Below are 19,806 nucleotides of genomic sequence, written 5' to 3'. Positions count from 1 at the left end.
TAAGCAATACATTGAAGTTGGTTAATGATGACAACTAGTTTTTAAATCACTAATTACTACTCAAAATAGGGACTTTGCAGTGTGGAGATACTTTAGCAGCACATAAGAATAAATGTTGTGTGGGTTTTTGACTGTTTTATCTGCCTGTCATCCTCATAAATAAGAAAATATAGTATTCTTTTTTAAAAATAATTTTTCTTTTGCAGCTTGTGTTTTAATGAGATTTTCAATATTATAGGCTAGCATAAGCATAGATGTCTCTGAAAACATACACAAAAAATGCTCAGTTGTGACTGACTGTAAATGCTGATCTTTTTCTTGTAACTACCTCCTTAAGTATGGTATGTAAGACTGCATCTCTGAAATACACAGAGTCCATCTTACTGTTGGATAATAAAAGTATATTAATACAATTTCTGCAGTAAAAAATACCATAATTGTTATCCTGTTAACATCAATATTTAAAAATATCTGAGAGTCACTTAGTTGGCCCAAGTACCAGACTGAAGCTCATGTGGTACCAATGTTGAGGATGTTTTTACACCTAAGTGCTTCCCCTTGTCTTTCTTGTAGGAAACAGAGATGAAGGTACACATGCACACAAAATTTTGCATCATTTGCTTGCTGACATTTATCTTTCATCAGTGCAATCATTGCCATGAAGATGGACATGACCATGGTCCTCACGAGGAACGTGTACACCACCATAATGACTATCAGATCTCAAATGCATCCTACTTCCATAACGGAGGAACAGAATCTGTGCCGAGTAAATTTTCAACGTTGGAAGCTGAAAATGAACAAAAACACTACATTGAAAAGATTTTTGATCGTTATGGTGAAAATGGAAGATTATCTTTTTTTGGCCTGGAAAAACTGTTAATAAGCCTTGGTTTAGGAGAGGTAAAAGTAGTGATGATAAATCATGATGATATTGGCCATGATCATGTTTCTCATTTATACGCTTTAGAAATACAGGAAGGAAAGCATTCTCACTCGCATAACCATCCTCATAGCCATGCAGGTCCAGAAAACCAAACGACGACTGGTATGGCTGCAAAGAAAAACCATAAATGTGAACCCGAGAGAGATGCAGTAGTGCCATCAGTAAAAGATGATGGCAAACACATTCGTGACCAGAGTCGCCATCACCATCATCGCCACCCTCGTCTACATCATCATGACCATAATGGTACACATCATTCTCATGATGATTCAGTTGGTCATAGTGAACATGAAGAACAGAACCATGAGCCTTCAACAGAGACAAACACAACTCAGAATCAGCCAGAAAGAAAACAACGGAAACAGAAGAAGAAGCAAAAGATCAGTGACACTTCAGAAGCTGCTGCACAGAATTATGCCCCAGATCATAATCCAGGTGATCACAATCGTGTACATAAACACGATCATGTACATGACGCATCTCACTTGCATGGACACCATCATGAACACAGTAGTGATCGTTCTACTAGTCATGGACATCAAGAGTCCAGTTTAGGTAATGAGGATGGACACCACCATACCAGCAAGCGAGAGGAACCTCATGTAAGAAAACATGCTATTTTTTCAACACGTAGTCGTAAGGATCATAATGAGGATGAACGTGATCGTGAAGAGGTGAGTATGAAATAGAGAACACGTAAGTTGACTTTCGCTGTTGTTAGATACTAATTGAAGGTGCATACCCAGAAATAACACAGCAGCATGTCTGTGACCGTTGCATAACACAGGTTGCTGAGTGAAAACTCTCAAGATCATGACCACGGTTTTGAGATTAGGCGTTTTCATTTCTGTCTGCCCATCGCCCATCTTTCCTCTGAGATCTATCTTCTTGTCTGTTGATCTGTATAAAGGAGATCCTTAAAGCTTGCTGAGATACCCTGCTTACAGGTAGGGTTTTTTTTCCCTTCCCAATATTCATGAATACTTCACCCTGCTCTCCTCCCCCTGCCCACCACTCCCATTTACCCCCCCCCCGCCACTTTTTGGACTTCTTTCTGATTCTAAGATCATTAACATTTTTGGAGACTGCACAGAGACTCTTTCCTAAAAGAAACACCTGCATCTTTTCAATATGCTTCTAATTTCTTTGTCCTGAGAGACTGTGAAGCAGCATAGATGTAACTTCTGTAGCACCGTGCTCAGTGTAAGCTACTCCATTTCTCCCTTCAGCATCCATTATTTCTGCCAGGACCATAAATACACTTTTCCTTGCCCATTACAGTTAACTACAGAAGCAGGACATTTTGATATCGTGGTTTTAAACTAGAATAGGAAAGGATGGGAGTCAGTGCCACATTTGAGATTTTAAACTTAATTAAAAAGTGAAACTCCAAACTCAAAAGGTTGGTAGGTAAAGAAAAGTGTTAGAAAACCTGTTTTGGATTTGTGTCCTCCCGCTCCTTTCCTGTTGCTCAGTCTTCAGTGCTTGTACTGTGTAATGGTAAAGAATATGGAAACTCATATTCATTGATATTTATCAAAAATTACTTAGGTGTTTGGAGTCTCTGAGTTTGTAGTGCAGATATTTTTACTGTTTCTTTTCCCTTGTAAACCACTTAGATCAGCTTAGACATGTTTTAGCACTGGTGGAATGTTGTGGGCCAGAGTTTATACTTTCTGTTTGTGTTCTTGAATCATATGCTAAATTTTCCATAACTGTCGTTTTTAATGAGATAGTTGCTTTCATATTTAATTTGTTTGTACAATTTGCTTGCAGTGCCTAAATGTTACCCAGCTGCTACGGCACTATGGTCTGGAAACCAGCTCTCCAATATCTCCTGAATTGTTCATATACATGTGTCCTGCTTTGCTGTACCAGATCGAGAGAAGGCTTTGTATTGTACATTATGATGAGCTTGAAGATTTTATGAAAAGTAAAAATTCATCAGTTGAGCATAATGATAAAACAGGTGCATCAGGTAGGTGTGCAACTGCCGAAAGCCTATAAAAGTATTTTGCATTGTAAATATTAACTTCAAAGTTTGAAATGTCATATAACTTAGCATTGACTATGGTGGAGTAAACAAATAGTTTAAATTTAACATATGCATTAGAAGAAATCTGAGACAGCATGCTCCTTTAGGACAGGAGACAGCATCCTGTTTGGTGGTATAACAGCTTCTCTGAAGTCACCTTGGCTCAGGGGGACATACCTATCTTTCTTGTACCTTTTTATCCTTTTTCATAAATTTCACTTCTTATTTTATGTTTGCTTATTTTTATTGATTTCTTGTTTTCTATTGTTGAGGCCTAATGTCCTATCATTGGGCCTATGGCCCGGGCATTTTGGCCTGGCTTCTTCACGCATATCTTTAGAAGTTGCACTCTTTTGTAGTAGGAACATAGGCAAGGTACAGAATCTTTGGAGACAGAAAGACCTCTAGGGATGAGTAAGTCCACACAGAGTTTGGATTATTTCCATCACTTAAAATGTCTTTTTCACTTAGTGTGGCTGAGGTGGTCCCTATGTTTATCCCAAAGTTGGAAAATTTCAGTGTTACTTTGGCACAAATTTTCTTAATACATTTGACTTGGATATATTAATTCAGGAATAGAGCAAAGCACCTTCGTCACAGTTCATTCGCTGGAAAATATAATTTCAGGTGTCACCATTTTTATATTCTAGGTGTGAGGCAAATTTCTAGCATTGGCACCCAGAATTTTTTGTGAACTTAAGAAATACAAAGACTTAAGCAAGATGCAAGAGCATTTAAATTGGACTTAAGCAAGGTGCAAGAGCATTTAAATTGCCATTCTTGACAACAGTTCCCTTTTCTGACTTCCAATGTCAGTTATTCCATACTACTCTATTAAGTGTAGGAGAACTATTCAGTCAAAATCCTCTGTTGGCAGTTTTAATTTTGTTGATGTGTGTGTGCCTTGAGTAAAAATCTGTAGACTTTTTTTTCTTTTTACTGTAGTTCTAAGCTAGAAATACTTTTACTCTTTTAAAGGCAGCATCCGTTGTTACGGTTTCTTAACTGAGTATGCTTTTAAAATATGTTTACTACTGCTGTCTTTCATAAATATAATGGAACTGTGAATAGATGTTTAGCTGCAGTGAAATATTATAACTAAAAAAACTTTGGATACAATGTCCATGCTTTGAAAATAATAATATTGGGAATATTGATTAATCCACAGGTGCTTACTAGCATTGTTAGACATAAAGCTTGAAGTAACTATACTTTCATAGATGTTAGTAGCTGTTGGAAAGGACACATTACTGGTAGTCTTTCTTAACAATGCTGGAGTCATTAAAGTAATTAACTTGTTGTACATAAATCTCCTATAGCAACACAGCTACTGTCTTGTTAACTGTTCCAACATTGCTGTAAAGTGAATATACTGTGTGTTTTATATGGGAGCAAATTGTTTTGTGGGGTAGTCTCATTGTAGCAAGAGTTGACCCTGCCTTATTACCAAGAGGATTTGTAGAGCAGCTCTAAGGATTTTCTGCCAATTAAAATGTTGAAACCATGTACGAAACTGTTATGTTGCACATGCTTTGAACCAGTTTAATTAGAAAGCTTCTACAGATGAATGCTTCTTTTTAAAAGAATGCATTTTCTTTCTCTGTAATGAGTAAGGGAGTTGATGAATAACTCCGCTTGAAGAACTGTAACATTTTAAGAGACTTAATTTGCAGAATTAGTGAAGCTTACTGTGTACTTTTAACATGTTTTATGGCATCTGATATCCTGAGTACAAACAACGCATTTGCCAGTTAATTGTAAAAAATCGAGTTTTAATTTACTGATTTGGCTTTGAAAACAAACAGTAACCTGTAAAGCAGGTCAACTTGATTAGATTATGATAAATCATTCTTTATAAAAATTTCCTGTATTCTGTTGTATTGATGACAGTGAGTCTTGAGTTGATGTAATAGTAATTTTCCCTTCTTAAGTAAGAAATTGAATCACAAAATAACAGATCTTAACAGAAATATAGGGGTTGTGGAAGATATAGGACAAATAGCAGCCGCAGAGTAACTTAACCTGCAGGTTGTAGGATACTGCTAAAATGAAAATGTGTTCTTACCCAGGCGAATGTAAACCATTTTAGATAAAAATATTTGCCTAAGTTAGGAGGATGCAGACATTTTTAAACACCAGCTTTCTGTGGGTTTCTTTAGTTTTAATTAAAGCTTTCAAAAAAACTTAATAGACTAGTGCTGCTTCTATTAATCACTTCTAACCCATAAGGTTTTCATTAGTTCTGATAGTGCAATTTTCTACAACAATCATTTAACAAACCGATGCCCAAAAGCTTATGGAGCCACGTTGAGTTTTCTTCTTGTAATCTGCAGATAGTTCTGTAACACCTTCCAATAGAGGATTTTCAAGGGCTTATGCATAGAACCAAGCTTTTGCAGTGTACCTGTTGGAAGAGGTGGCATTGTTCTCCTTGAGGGCTCCTCAACAACTTAACTTAAAAGGAAAGGTGCACCCTACTATGAATCAAGCTAATAAAAGTGATACAGAGAGCATTTTTTCTTAAAGATGGAGATTGCTTAGAGCTGTTGATTAAAAGTACTTGAGATCCCATATATCTTATAAATCTGTCTGTGCAGATGCCAGTGTTCCCTGGAACTCACCAGGAAGCCCTGGAAGGCTTTGCTTCAGCAGAGCCTTTCTGTTTGCTTGGTTTCTTGTTACAGCTTGCAGGTACCTAACCGTTCTCAGACTTCCAAGGAGTCACCTTGCTACACTCTTAGTCTGTTTTAATTTACGGACAGCTGTCCAAATCCAGAGCAAGGAGCTGTCTTTTGGTTGCTACCCACTGTTTGAACAGAGGTTCCTTACTGAAGAAATTGTTCAGTCACCTCCCTCTTGGTTGTTTTCCACAGAAGTACTTTATAAGCTTATAAGTGCATAATAACCTCACCTTCTTGACCAAGCTTTATACAGTAATCCTAGCAGTGTCATATTAATACACCAAGATCTCTTATAACTTAAGAGCTTTTGCAGTGTTCGTAATATTGCATATCAGTTCCACTTCCATAAATTTTTAGTGTTTTGAACACTACAGTTGAATAAATGCTTCAATAAAACTTATATCAGAATTTTGTCATAAGTATTCCTCAGTAGTCATTTTTATGTGAGGAGTGTGTATACATATATGTAACTGTGGAGTCATGCACAGCTTTTGTATATAATATATTTTTTCTCTTCAACTTGACGAGAACCTTTTGCTGATAATTTTGGTGCCATATAATTTTTTAACAGTTTAAATGGAGACAAAAAGCAATGACCAAGATCTGAGTGATGCTCAGATTCCATATTCTAATTCTCATGTGCTTCATCTTAATCATCGTGCCATGTTTAGATACTGTATCATTCAGAAGAGTATGTAAGCTCTTCAGAGATGCGTTTGCCAAATCCATTCTATGATATATGAAACTTGAGCCAGTTTGCATAACCTCCTTTCCTTTTTTTTCCATGTAAGGCTGTTGGTCATTTAACCTGGCACTTAACTCATAATGTCTGTGTCCAGATTGAAGAGCCAATGTCCTGCCAGAATGTCTGTGTAATTTTTATTTGGGCTATCTGTGCATGCACACGTGGTTCTGTATTGAATTACAAGTCCGTGTAAGCTCTTTTTTTCTGGCAGAGCCTGTTAATCCAGAGCCCATAACAGAGGTGCTCTGGAGATGAGTCAAGGCTGTGTAGCAGCAGGATTTTGCTCAGCAGGGTCCTGCTTCCACTCTAGACTTACTTTTATATTCCCATTTTCCAGCCTCTGGTTTTTATTTCTGCTGGTTCCTCATCTGGTGGCAGTCTTTGCCTTTTCACCAGCTTTGTTTTCCTTTCTGTATCAATATACATTAGGGTGTATGCTGCATACTTTGTAAAGCATTTCCTAATCAGTTGCTCCTGGTGGATGTGCTCTTGTACCCTTTGCATTTGAATTGAATTGTTTCCTTTTCTGCACTGTTGTGGAATGACAGCTACGGATTCTATAAGAATGAAGATACCAAAATAAAATTTAAACCAGCAGGTGATGTAAGTTTTGCTGTTGAACCAGACCAGGCCGGCAGCAGCCGCAGTTTTAGTGGCAAGGATCAGATCTGATCTGTAGCATTTTGTTACAGATAGAATTCTTTGACATTTGACTGCTAAATGATAAAATTAATTAAACAGCTACAACATATTCATTCCTTCTCTCTTCTTCTCTTCCCCTGTTTCCCAGGATGTTTTCCCCACTTTATAAAAAATGAGGGGACCTTCATAGATGTAAGTGAAGTCAGATCATGTATCAAAGTATGGAGATGCTGATGATTTTAGATCAGGAGTTGTTAACTTTCATTAAATTCAGCATACTGTGTAGACATTCTTGATTAAGAATGAAGCTGGAGAAAAAAAAAAAACTGGAAAAATCTGAAGCATTTAGGCTAAAACTTAAAAAAATAAAAAGTTCAGATTGAGGAAATCATGCTCATGAAAGATCTCAGCCCAAACTGTTAATGTGTGTAAATGGGAGCACCAACTATTCCGTCTTTGGGACTGTTAACCTTTTGAGCTGTACTGCTGGAATTAAACCATTTTTCTTACTGTTCTTTGAAATTGCTGTGATAGGAAGAAACAAGAGACATGATAGAGAAGCAGAGATAGAGAAGAAAGAACCCAACAGTTTTAAAGTCTTAGCATAACTGATGATTTGAAATATGAGAAAAAATACTTTAGTAGGGTGAGATGCTGACTACAAGAGCCATGATCCTTTGCTTATAGGATTTGTTTCTTGTGCATTTCCTCCTGTTCCTTGTCATATAGAAATTTGCACATTTTCCCTAATTAACAGGATTATGTTGAGTGTACCATACCCCACTATCACTTTTAATGATAATAATAGTGGTTCTCAGAAAAAAATAAATACTGCTTTTTGTTGGTAGCAAGTTGCTTTCAGCTCTTCAGGCTCTTATTAAGCATCTGTTTTTTAAAGTTCCTCTGTCAACGGTTGAGTCTTACTTCTCTTAAATAAAAATGTATGTTTCAAAGCACCAGGTAAAAAGAACGGTGCCTGACTGAACATGTTACTCCTAACAAAGGAGGAGAAATATTGGTTCCTGTTAAATTTTGCATCAGGATTGTGTTTATAAACAAATATTGAAGATGAGTTAGTGTTTATAGAGCCCTAGTAAGTTAAGTAGCAGAGATGTTTTTATTCCAACGTGAAATCTTTTGCTTTTGTGTTTCATTAAGGGCTACAAAGCTAAGCCTGGAACTTACCATCAGGAAGAATTGTTGGGCTCTTTTTAGCCGATTATCTTCTGATGTCTTTTGCTATATTGTACTGTACTGTGAATAAGCATGTGTATCTTTTTGCTGTGGACTTCAGCACTGCCTTCATATTTCTCAACAGCTTTTCAATGAACAATTACACAACTTAGGTTTAAGGAAAGTCACCAACTTCTTAAGAGATAGTTGAAAGTCATTAATCAGTGTTAAAAAATTTTACAAGTGTTTTTCTGACAATTTTTCTGTATTCATTTCTCCCTACAGCCTGGTTTTGTGGTATCATCTCTATCACCGTCATTAGCCTGCTTTCCTTGCTAGGTGTGATCTTGATTCCCATCATTAACCAATGGTGCTTCAAATTTCTTCTAACTTTCTTGGTAGCTCTGGCTGTAGGAACAATGAGTGGAGATGCACTACTCCATCTGTTGCCACATGTGAGTATTGTTTCCTGCCCTTTTATTCGTAATTGTAACTGTATGTAGATTTTTTGAAGAACTGTTTGACAAGCATCAACAAATAAATGTCCACTGGTGCAGATGTAGATTGACTTGTCTATGAGGGACATCCTGAAACAGTGTTTGAGACATTCTGTTAACAAAAAGGAAATGTGTGTTTCAGAAAAAGAGAGTAGTTGTGTAGTCATAGTTTAACTTCTATCGCAGTATTTTAGAATGCCTAATGAGACCAACGAGAGTATTTTAAATTTAGCAATATTACTATCTCTTGTCTACTTGTCTAATTAATGTATCAGTACCACCTAGAAGTACTTCAGGGGCATTAGCCTTCCTGGTTACTGGCTTTTGGGGAGAAAGTAACCTCTAACTTACTGAATCAAGAAATTGTCCGGGTTCCTGGGAAGGTAACCAGTTTCTAATTTGTGATGGTATACTGTAATTCTTGTTACCTTAATTCTTTTAGCAAAAAGACTAATGTTTACATGTTTTCTTTGTGTAAATTTTAATACAAATTTTTGGTCACTTTTTTTTTTTTTTGGACAGTTTATATTTCAGATCAAAATGTGTGTGTATTAAAACAAACCAAACCCAAAACAAACACACACAAATTCACAAACAAACAAAAACAACCCGCAACCCAGTTTTTAAAGTCTTTTATGCCACTTTTCTCTCAAGGTTACATATATTATCATCTGAGCTCAGAGCCATTTCAGACTCTTGATTACACCAGGTGATGCTGTGTTAATATTTTCTCTCCTTATAGTCACATGGAGGCCACAACCACAGTCACCACCATGGCCACGGTCATGTTCATGAACACAAGCGTTCTCACCGACATGCCCATGGACATGGAGTACGGACTGAAGGCTTTCTAGAAGAAAATGATCCAGTGCTGAAAGGTCTTGTGGCACTTGGAGGCATTTATCTTTTGTTCATCATTGAACATTGTATAAGAATGTACAAGCATTACAATAAACAGAAGGTACGCTCTAAAATTGCATATTGTTTTAAAACGTGTTACCTGAACTTATCTTCTGAGTGTTGAGGGATTGTCTGTGCGATGATTCGTTATTCTGTTTACACGAACAAGTGCTGTTGATCTGCATTCTGTTTGATTTTATGAAGATGTTGCTTTTCTTAACAAGGTAATTTGGGAAGACAAAGTAGAAATCTGATGGGGAAGACTGCAGCTTTTTGGCCAGATATATTTGGAGGTAGATCTAAGTAAAAGAGATTATGGCTCTTTCTCTAAAGCATTGTGATCTTTTTGCAAAAATATGAAAGGCAGTATGTGAGAAAGAACTGGTAATAGAGCCAGACAATTGTAAGACAATTTACAAGATGCCAGTGTAACAGAGGTATTCTGTTTTGCCATGCGATAATACCAAAATTTAAAGATCTCCTACTTCCTATAAATTGCCAATCAAATTTTTACTTGTTTCCCTGAAAATGATTGGATTTTTAGGGCTGGGAGCATGCTGTATTCGTGATGGTGGTACAAAAGGAGGGCGAGTGTGACGGTGGGTAGAAATTCAAACCACCAAAGAGCCGTATTCTTTGAACAGTAGTTATAAATACACTTTTAACTTTTGTCTTCATCATTCAGCTTTGAGAAGAAAATTACTTTAGTGAAGCTATAGCTGCTTCTCCCAAAAGGAGTGTGGAAAAAATTAAAGATCTCTGTTTTACATCAGACTTGCTGGACAGGCAGTGAGAGATTTTCTGTGTTGGAGGAGGCGTTTCTCAGATCTTCTGATAAAGAGATAAAAGCTGTTACTCTGGGCGTATCTTCTTTGAGATTAATTAAGTAATTATATCTCCTAGGTTGCTTTGGCAAATCTAAGATCTCTGTTGTATGGGCTGCTGATAGGAAAGTAGCAAGCTTTTCTCTGAAGGAAAATGCAAGGAAGTTATAGGAGTATAAAACTTAAAGTTGAGCGAAACAGAGGAGCTGTTCTTGCTTCATACTTGCTTTCTCAAACAAAGGAAGCAAATAACTCTACGTACACGTGTTTCTGGGCTGTTAGAGCAATCCTTGTCAAAATGTACTCTGTTACTGAGGTGAAATACTGTCTGTGCAAGTCGGTGAAATTCTGTGGTAGGTAAATAAGAATTTCCACTGGGATAGATACTGTTGCTGGGCTTTACAAAGATTCATGTTCTGTAGTCACATACTTCTGTTAGGCATATTAAGAGAGAGCAACTAGTCTATTTTCAAGATATTTTTTATACGACATTTCAGTTTGTTTTATTTCCGTTTATGTCATTTTACAAGCCAGTTGTTACCTGTTTCCTCTCGCAGAGTAAGCAGAAATGGTGCAAGAAAAAACAGACTGAAGAGTCACCAATTGGAAGGAAGCTTTCTGATCACAAATTAAATAACAGACCAGATGCTGACTGGCTTCAGCTCAAACCCCTTGCAGGTAGGCATTTATTTTCAGAAATTTCTCCAGTTACAAGATTCAAAGTAATGGCATGTAACCTGTAGCATGTAATCTCTTGTACAGTTTTGCTGCTATTATGCAAATAATTGTTAATAAGACTTAATAGGCTTTCCCTCTTAAATCCTTTTTAGTTCTGTTTTCTGTAGATCTGAGAGCACTCAGGACACTTCCTAATGTGCCATACAAGTGTTCTGAGACTTCTGAAGCTGTCAGCTTTTGGGTGGCTGTGTTTCTTTGTGTTTTTTGGTTTTGTCTTTGTTTTTTTGTTGCTGTTATTTGTGTTTGTTTTGTTTTTGTTGTTGTTGCTTGTTTCAGTTTTGTTGTGTTTGTTGTTGTTTTGGGGTTTTTTGTGTGTATGTTTTGTTGGTTGGTTGTTTGGTTTGGGTTTTTGGTTTGTTTGGAGGTGTTTTTTGGTTAAGCTGTGCCTGACTAGCTCAGCCCTGACAAAAATTACATCAAAAATGAACACATACAACCTGAAAAGGGAGATCTTTGAAGATTCCAGCCTCTGACCAATTATAGCTTGGCTATAACAAGCAAGTATCCTGAGTATTCCTCAAGTATCCAAAACATCTTTCACATACCGTTCCTCCACGCTAGTCTGTGTACTCATGCAGCATGTTCCCAGAGGGAATGCCACATCACCCCTATGAAGGGGTGAGGGAAGGGGACAGGGTTTGCTTCATAAACCTGCCCTTCTGTTGCCTGTGTGGCTGCTGAATTAATTTCTTGATGAAGAATCCATAGGCTATACAAATGCGATTTTGTTAATTTGAATGGTTTGTAGAAGGGAGACTGACTGTAGCCTTCCCCACTCAAATAACATAAAATGGGATTTAGGACATTGGCAGAACATAGAAAGACTTTCAGCTGTGAGGATGGTGGTACATATATTTGAGATGTCTTCATTTTCTTTTAACAGGCAATCAGAGGAATTTTGCTTCTAACAACATGGAGCACGTTCTTGTTTTGTAATAGTATTCCTCTGAAAATGCACTCTGCTCATCAGCAAATCACTTGTGCTGAAGGCACTGGAAGCCCATGCTGAATTTGAATTTTGAACTGCAGTGCCACTACCGCTGACCTGAATGGCCATTCCATTTCTCTTTAAACTCTGTGCCTGGTTTTTTAATTCCGCTTGCTGTCTGCTTATTTTTGACTCCTGAAATATTTTTTCTGGAGTTTTTGTGAGCCAGTAACTTCATTGTCCAGAACTGCTTTTTTTTTTTACAAGTGATTTTGTTTCCTGGAGCACAGATTGCCAATTTCATTTATTTGTTGATATTTCAGAAATATTAGTACACTTAAAATTCTTGCACAGATGCCTTCTGCGTTGTTTTCACTTTGTTTTTCTTTGTAAAAATGGCTGGCAGAGTAATGAGCTACAGGGGAGGAGCTCACTGTAGGACACAAGTGTCTGACAGCAACACAGAAACTATGTAAAGATCGGTTGTGTCAGTGGCAGATCTTGCTGAGCTGCGACCTGTGTGAGCATGCACAGAGAGTTGCCGGTTCAGGTTTCCTGAGTCATTCAGGTTCCATCAATAGCATGGAAAACATTACTCTCATTCTGGCAACTTTCCCTTTCCAACGTTGAATCATCAGCTTTGTCAGTAGCAATGTTACAGATCCAAGCCTAGGTCGGGCTACAACGGACGCTGTGTGCTGTGGATACAGTTCTGTTGCCTTGCAGTGGAGACTTCTACAGGCTGTATGTGCACATTAGTGAAAAAACGGGGCAGTGAGAAATACATGTTTTGTTGGACTGCATGTTGACAACAAAGTCTCTAGATTTGTATGTGTTAAAATACTTCTTTGCTTTCAGAACGCAGTTAAATACTTAGCTCAATGATGCAGTAGTTGCTGGTGATATTTTAAATAAGAATTAACACGATGTCTCTCCCAACTGGCTTCCATGTAGGAGCAGACGACTCGGTGTTATCTGAAGACCGACTCAATGAAACAGAACTCACTGATTTAGATGGCCAGCTGGAATCCCCACCCAAAAACTTCTTGTCTGTGGAAGAGGAGAACAATATGCACCATTCTCACAATGATGTCTCACATACTGCTCATGAGCATGATCTTCATGATTCAGAGTATGACAGCCACGGCGAAGATAAAATAATAGCTAGAAAACACAGTCACCACTGGCATCACAAACATTCCCATCATTCCCATGGCCACTGTCATTCTGGAAAAGACCTGAAAGATACTGGGATAGCTAATATTGCGTGGATGGTAATTATGGGAGATGGCATTCACAACTTTAGTGATGGCTTAGCAATCGGTAAGCAAAAGCACTCAGTATTTCTCCACAGTTTCTTCTTACCTTTAGTAACATGGGTACTATTTTACTTATCAGTGATCACAGGTAAGGCTTCCAGTTAGCTACTGTGGTTACTGGCGTTGTTTAATCTCCTTCAGAACAGAAATTAAAAGGCCATCAATAGTAATAGTCTTCCCTTTGTTAATATTCTGTGACTATTTCCACCAAAATTACTATAGTGATAGTAGCAACAGTAGCAATCTCTGCCAAATAAAGATAGGTGCAGGCAAATCTCTGTCTGAATTATGGAGCACATATAATGCAGGTGTGTTGTTCAGGTTTTAGTATTTGCCTTCAAATAATAAGTTCCTTGCAGTCTTATTTATAATGATTTATTTAAAATAATAATACTGTTTCTATTATTACTAATGCACAGAATTATACAGGACTTGTAAATAATAAATGTACTACGAGTCAGGTTAATGAAATAATATTTTAAAAAGTACTACTTAGGGTAATTTAAATTTTTGTTTGAGAAAAGTATTGGCTGTTTATTTCTAGCCAAATGTGGAAGATATTGAAATACCACACAGATTTTGTTAGATTTGTTAAGTCAACTTTGATTCACTTAAACCTCTAAATGTGATTTGAACTGTAAAACACATTAATTTGAATATATGTCATACAAGTGAAAATGATGGTGAGAGTACTGAAGTGCATGCTTTTAATTTTTTACTAAAGTAGCTTCTAGGAGTACTCAGGGTTCTGAACTATTATACTATCAGAAGGAACACATCCATCTTGAAGCATGGGAGATAAGCTACTTATTAGGGTCTGGGGTTAATAATGGAATGTAGTATAGTTTCTCCACTTTCTCCAAACAATTTATAAAGAAACTAAACTCCATAAAAAATAACTTTTTGGTTCATTTTCATATTAAACGGGTAAAACGTTTAGACAGTTGCTTCTAAGGCCAGAAGGGATCACTACGCCACCTGGTGGGAACATCACTGTATTGAAACTCCCGTTCTAAATACTCCTCTGTCAAGCCCGAACAGCTGAATCTTCGGTAAAATGTAGATTTTAGAAAAGCATGTTCATATTTTTAATATATAGAGCTATGAGGAATCCAGAGGGAAGTTAAATTTCCTCCCTGTCTTCAGATTATGTCTTTTCATTCTACTCCATTTTACCTGTTTTGACTGCTCGCTGCAGGCTCTTCTTGTGCCTTTCTCTGCTGCAGTACAGAAATTTAATACCAGTTTTTTTAGTCTCAGAATTATTTAAGGTATGAACTTAAAAGTTGATTGAATTAAATTAGCTTACACAAAAGTTACTGAAAGAGGTTTACACCACTGTTTTTCCTCATATTCTAGCTCTGGCTTCTTAATGTTGCTGATATGTGCTCTACAAATGAGCATAAAGGAAATAGAGAGGTTATGGATTAAATATTAGTTTGGATTTCCAGCCTGGAGAGAGCCAGACTGTTGTTCATGTGCATTCTTAATTGTCCTGATATACTTCATAGTTGCTAAAAGTATAAAAGTGGTGCTATTTATTAGCTCGTTGCCTTTATGTCTATGTTCTGCTCAGTTATATTCTCCTCTCTGAGGATTTGTCCTTCAGATAAACTGAATAATAAAGTACAGAGCAGTAATGCCCCTCCAAGATACTTCTGGTATTTTCAGTTTCTATACAGACAGGACACAGACATAATGAAAAAAATATCAAAGCATGCATTCTAACAGAGGATGTCAGATGTCATCTCTGGAAAGTCTGCAGATTAAATTTTCTGACTTGAAAACAGTAAAATATCATTTGAATCTTTTTTCTTTTTTTCTAGGAGCAGCTTTTAGTGCTGGACTGACAGGAGGAATTAGTACATCTATAGCAGTATTTTGTCATGAGCTTCCCCATGAATTAGGTAACTAATTATATAAACTAAATGTGTTCAGTCTCTTCATCTGTACCAAATATGTATGTATCTAAAAGCTGTTGTGATACTCATCCTGATAAGCATAATGCAATGCAGATGCTGCAAGAGTGACCAGAGCTTGAGAGAGTAATGGAGCAATATTCCTTCAGAGTATACAATGAGAACACTAATACAGGACTATTTGGTAGGTATCTAGTCACAGCAGTGCTGTCAAGCTTTTTGAACATGTTTTAGAAGTGTTCTTAGGAACATAAGGTTTACAGTTTGGTGTTACACCTCTGCATTTTATAGAGGGAGTTCCACGGTACTCTGTATGACGATGTCTTACAGAAAGTTACGTTACAGAAGTAAACATAAGTTTACTTAAGTAAAATTCTTTGTGGAGGTCTTCAGAAGATACTTCATACCAATTGCTGATGAGTCCAGTAGGTGTGTATAGGTATTAAGGGTATAAAGCCTGTAGGCAGTGTAGAGTGCCATTGATTCTTCCCCACTAATTGAAGCATTTCTTCTTGAGGTTAGCCAGCCATGCTAAAAACTGTTGTATTCCTCCAAGCCAGAAGGCAGAGTGCATGAAGTTTTAGTGCACCTTGAGACTTACAAGAGAGTGGCTAGAGAGAGGAGGAGTCATCTTTTTTTGCCAGTAATGTGAAATTGTGCTAGATTAAACTGTGTATGTACTCACAACTCGCTTACTTGAGGAGCTGCTAGCTCTGAATGGTCAAAAGTAAGGTAAAACAAGTACTTCAACAACCCTTAGAGGTGATGAGTGAAAGCATTTTATATAGGCAGATACTAAGTATAAGGTAAGTGGTAGGCACAGATGGGAAATAATAGAGCAGATGTTCATTATTTGACAACAGCACTATACAATCGTCAATTAAGTGAAGCTGCTGCCGTCTATAAAGGATTGCAGTATGTATTGGTGAGCTTATAACTTGCTAGTGAGTAGTTGGCTATACATATTTTTTTGTTTTGATTCTAGATTGAGCAATTAATTTCTAACATATCTAATATGAGACTATTACATTAATCACCCTCATAACTGCATAACTATCAGCTTTCACTCATACTCACAAGAGTTCAGTTTGAAGGGGTAAAACTATCAGAGCTGATTACAAGATGAAAATTTAGATCTTTCTAGAACATCTATCAGCAATTTTAGCAGAGCTGTCCTGCTTTCAAAATAAACCAGGTTAACCTGGCATGTCTTAAACCAGCAAACTGATTCAGCATGGCTGTGAAGCCGTTCTTTCTGAAAGTAAGTCAGTAAGTCTTCCTTTTCCTAGTGCTGTGTTTCTCAAATTCGCTGTCACCTTCTGTGAGGACTAAGGCCTTGTTAATTGCCTCTTGAATTTGCAGAATGAAGTGTATATAGCTAAGAGGAACTTTCACAGGTATTGATCAAAACTAAGCTTCTGGTTTTATGTGCCGTGAAGAACATCTGTGAAGTAAAGACACGATACGTTCTTTGCGAGAGGACCAGATCTAGGCTCCTCCATTTACCTAGAACGGTTAATTGCTGTTGCCTTTCTGACAATCAGCATGATGAAGAGGCACCTGTAAATTATATTTTAATTGAGTGATTGCTGCACATAAATACAGCTCTTAGAAGAGCTGTCAGATCCTGCTGTCTAGTTGTCCTTTGAGCCTCTGTAGCAGCATCTTGGCTTTGGCAATGCCTGGGATTGGTGAGATAGTAAATGTATGGTCATTTATCTACTTGCTCTCCCGAGGAGCATTGATACTAAACCCCCATATTCTGTGTCCATTTCAGGTGACTTTGCTGTGCTGCTTAAAGCAGGTATGACAGTAAAGCAAGCAATCGTGTACAACCTCCTGTCTGCCCTTATGGCTTACCTGGGGATGCTGATAGGCACCGCGGTGGGACAGTACGCTAATGACATCACCCTGTGGATCTTTGCCATCACTGCAGGCATGTTCCTCTACGTGGCACTGGTTGACATGGTAAGATTGTTACGGTTCTCTGTCATTTTTGCATTCCACGCATAAAACTAGGACTCAAAATGGCACCTATGGCAGAACTTTTTTTGTCATAACATAAAATATCTGTGGACAAGAGATGGCTGATTCTGTTCTACAACTTTTTAAAATGTTGCAGGTACTTGGAGAGATGTAGTGAAGTGTTGTAGTTGCTTGCCTGGTTGGGCTTCTGCTACTGAAGTCTGCCAGTGACTCCTGTTAAAATATTAGGTTGGTGCAAAAGTAATTGCAGTTTTGGACCATGAATTTTAAAGGAGTATAACTAGGCTCAAACACATCTTTATTTATCAAAATAGGAACCATTACAATCAACACATTTTTGCCAACAAGAAATAAGTTTACTTATTCCTACAGCATGAATATGTGTTGTGGAGATGCGGAGATGCTTGGAGAAGTGGTAGTCAATTGGCGAGAGGTCAGGTGAATAAGGCAGATGAAGCAAAACTTCATACCCCAATTCCTTCAACTTTCGAAGCATTGATTGTGCAGTGTGCAGTTGGGCACTGGCCTTGAGAAGAATTGGTCCCTCTCTGTGACTTTTTTTTAGTGCAAGTTATGCTTTTGGTTCAGAGAGCTTTTGGTGGAGTGGCTCCCTGGATTTCAATCGCTTCTTTCACAAACTACTCTCTCCGAGCACAGACATCCAAAGCAGAGGCGAGCTTCCTCACAGCTGGTATTTTTCTCCTCAGATAGACTAAGTAGGCATCTCCATATCAGTGGATTCCTGCTTGGGTCGCCTTATCTGGCTACATACTGCTTAGAGAAAAATTCTTATATGGAACTTGAGTTGTGGCTTTGAGCGATGTTCCAGTAGAGATAAACATTTTTCACACCGGTATTGTTTTATATTTAAATACTCAGTGGATCAAATGAATTGTCAGCTTTATGTATCTTTTCTAAGAACAGTAGTACAAGACCAGATGGGGAATATCTGCTTTTCTTTAGCAGATTTGATCCTCTAATAATTTGTCATTGTTTATTGTGCAGTTTTCAGGTATTCTGAATAACCAGCTGTTCAGCCTCTTGAATGAAAAGCAATAGAGACTTGTGCTGTGAACTATCTGAAGTTTCCATTTTGTTCTGTATTATGTTTTTCTCTTCTAAGGATGTCTTGTAGGAATTCCTTCACTTTCTTTATGCTTTCTTGAATTAATTTCTTGGTAAAACATTTTATGTTGTTTCTCTTCTGTATGGGTGGCTTTGTGAGACACTTTGTAAGATCTAGTTTTACATCTTCCAAGGCTACTGTTACTGGTTGCTTTTGTCAGCACTATTTGACTTTTCTTCATAGGTGAGTAATATAGGGAATACCCAGAGCTTTCAGGATTTGTTATAGTTTCCCATAGAATTTCTCTTGAACTACTTGTTGCTATTATTCCCATACTTAACAGGGAAATGTATGTGAATAAGTGTAAGCATATAACATGACAAAGGAAGGGCTAAGTTAATCAGCAAAGTCATTATAAAGGGTATGTTTGTAGCAATGTAATTACTGCAGCAATAAAAGCTTGTTATTGTCTTTATTTGAGCACGACTTAATTTTAGTACACTAAAAAAACTTGAAAGAGCAAAACTCAGAGAATGCTGGGTTGGTCTTTATTGTGAGGAACTTAAAGTTCAAGCAAATGTGTCATCCAGTAAAAGCCGGGGGAAAAGATGTCCAAAGGAAAGGCATTTTTAGTTTGTTTTGTAAATATGTGATACCATCATGTTTTATCATACGTAGTGGTTAGGAAGAGTTTTAGTTATGTCTTAATGAATTGTCTTTATAACTGAATCCTGGAGTGTTTATTCCTGAGAATATCATCTTGTAAACTTGTCTGTGTATAAATGGTGCAGATGTGAAATAACTTTCTAAATTGTTTTTGCTTTTAGCTTCCAGAAATGCTCCATGGAGACGGAGATAACGAAGAACATGGTTATTGTCCTGTGGGGCAGTTCATTCTTCAGAATTTAGGCCTGCTTCTGGGATTTGCCATCATGCTGGTGATTGCCCTCTATGAAGATAAAATTGTGCTGGACATCCAGTTTTGACCCAATTCTGGTCAGCACTGTGGTGACAGGAACGTGACTGTCTGGCTTTGAGTCTGCACTGTTTCACTGTACGCACATTGCTCAGAGGAAGAGCAGCGGCTTGCACTACTTACACAAGTCGAGTATATTCATTTCCCTGCAGATTAATTCTTTTTTTCTAATTCAAATCAGATAAGATACCCAATGCATCTTCTAAACACAAGTGATTGACAATTAGGAAACAGGAAATAAGAGCAAGAAATCCAAGTTCAGTGTACTCTACAGGAAGCCCTGCTCAGTTAAGAAAGAAAAAGTCCAGGGAATGATCTGCTCATTTGGGAAAATCCCATTTCATTAGTACATTTCAACAGAACCCAGAAAACATTACAGCTGAAATTCATACCTCTGCAAGGAACCTCAGTGAGCTTTTAGTGCCATGTCT

At 37.5% G+C, this 19,806-nt stretch overlaps 1 protein-coding gene across 1 annotated transcript; it reads left to right on the top strand.

Moving 5' to 3' along the window:
* Positions 1–579: 579 nt before the first annotated feature.
* SLC39A10 (solute carrier family 39 member 10) lies at positions 580–19,385 on the top strand (the record flags this gene model as incomplete). The annotated part of the gene is made up of 9 exons (XM_080347055.1): positions 580–1,620; positions 2,723–2,924; positions 8,508–8,677; positions 9,462–9,680; positions 11,001–11,121; positions 13,064–13,432; positions 15,255–15,335; positions 17,125–17,315; positions 19,227–19,385. Exons 1-9 carry the CDS (start codon positions 583–585, stop codon positions 19,383–19,385), a joined length of 2,550 nt encoding a protein of 849 aa, XP_080203181.1. The 5' UTR covers positions 580–582.
* Positions 19,386–19,806: the final 421 nt, after the last annotated feature.

The sequence above is a fragment of the Nesoenas mayeri genome (assembly GCF_963082525.1).
Source record: "Nesoenas mayeri genome assembly, chromosome: 6".
Lineage (NCBI taxonomy): Eukaryota > Metazoa > Chordata > Aves > Columbiformes > Columbidae > Nesoenas > Nesoenas mayeri.
The sequence above is the reverse complement of the archived record's forward strand: the minus strand, read 5'-3'. Positions and strand labels throughout refer to the sequence as shown.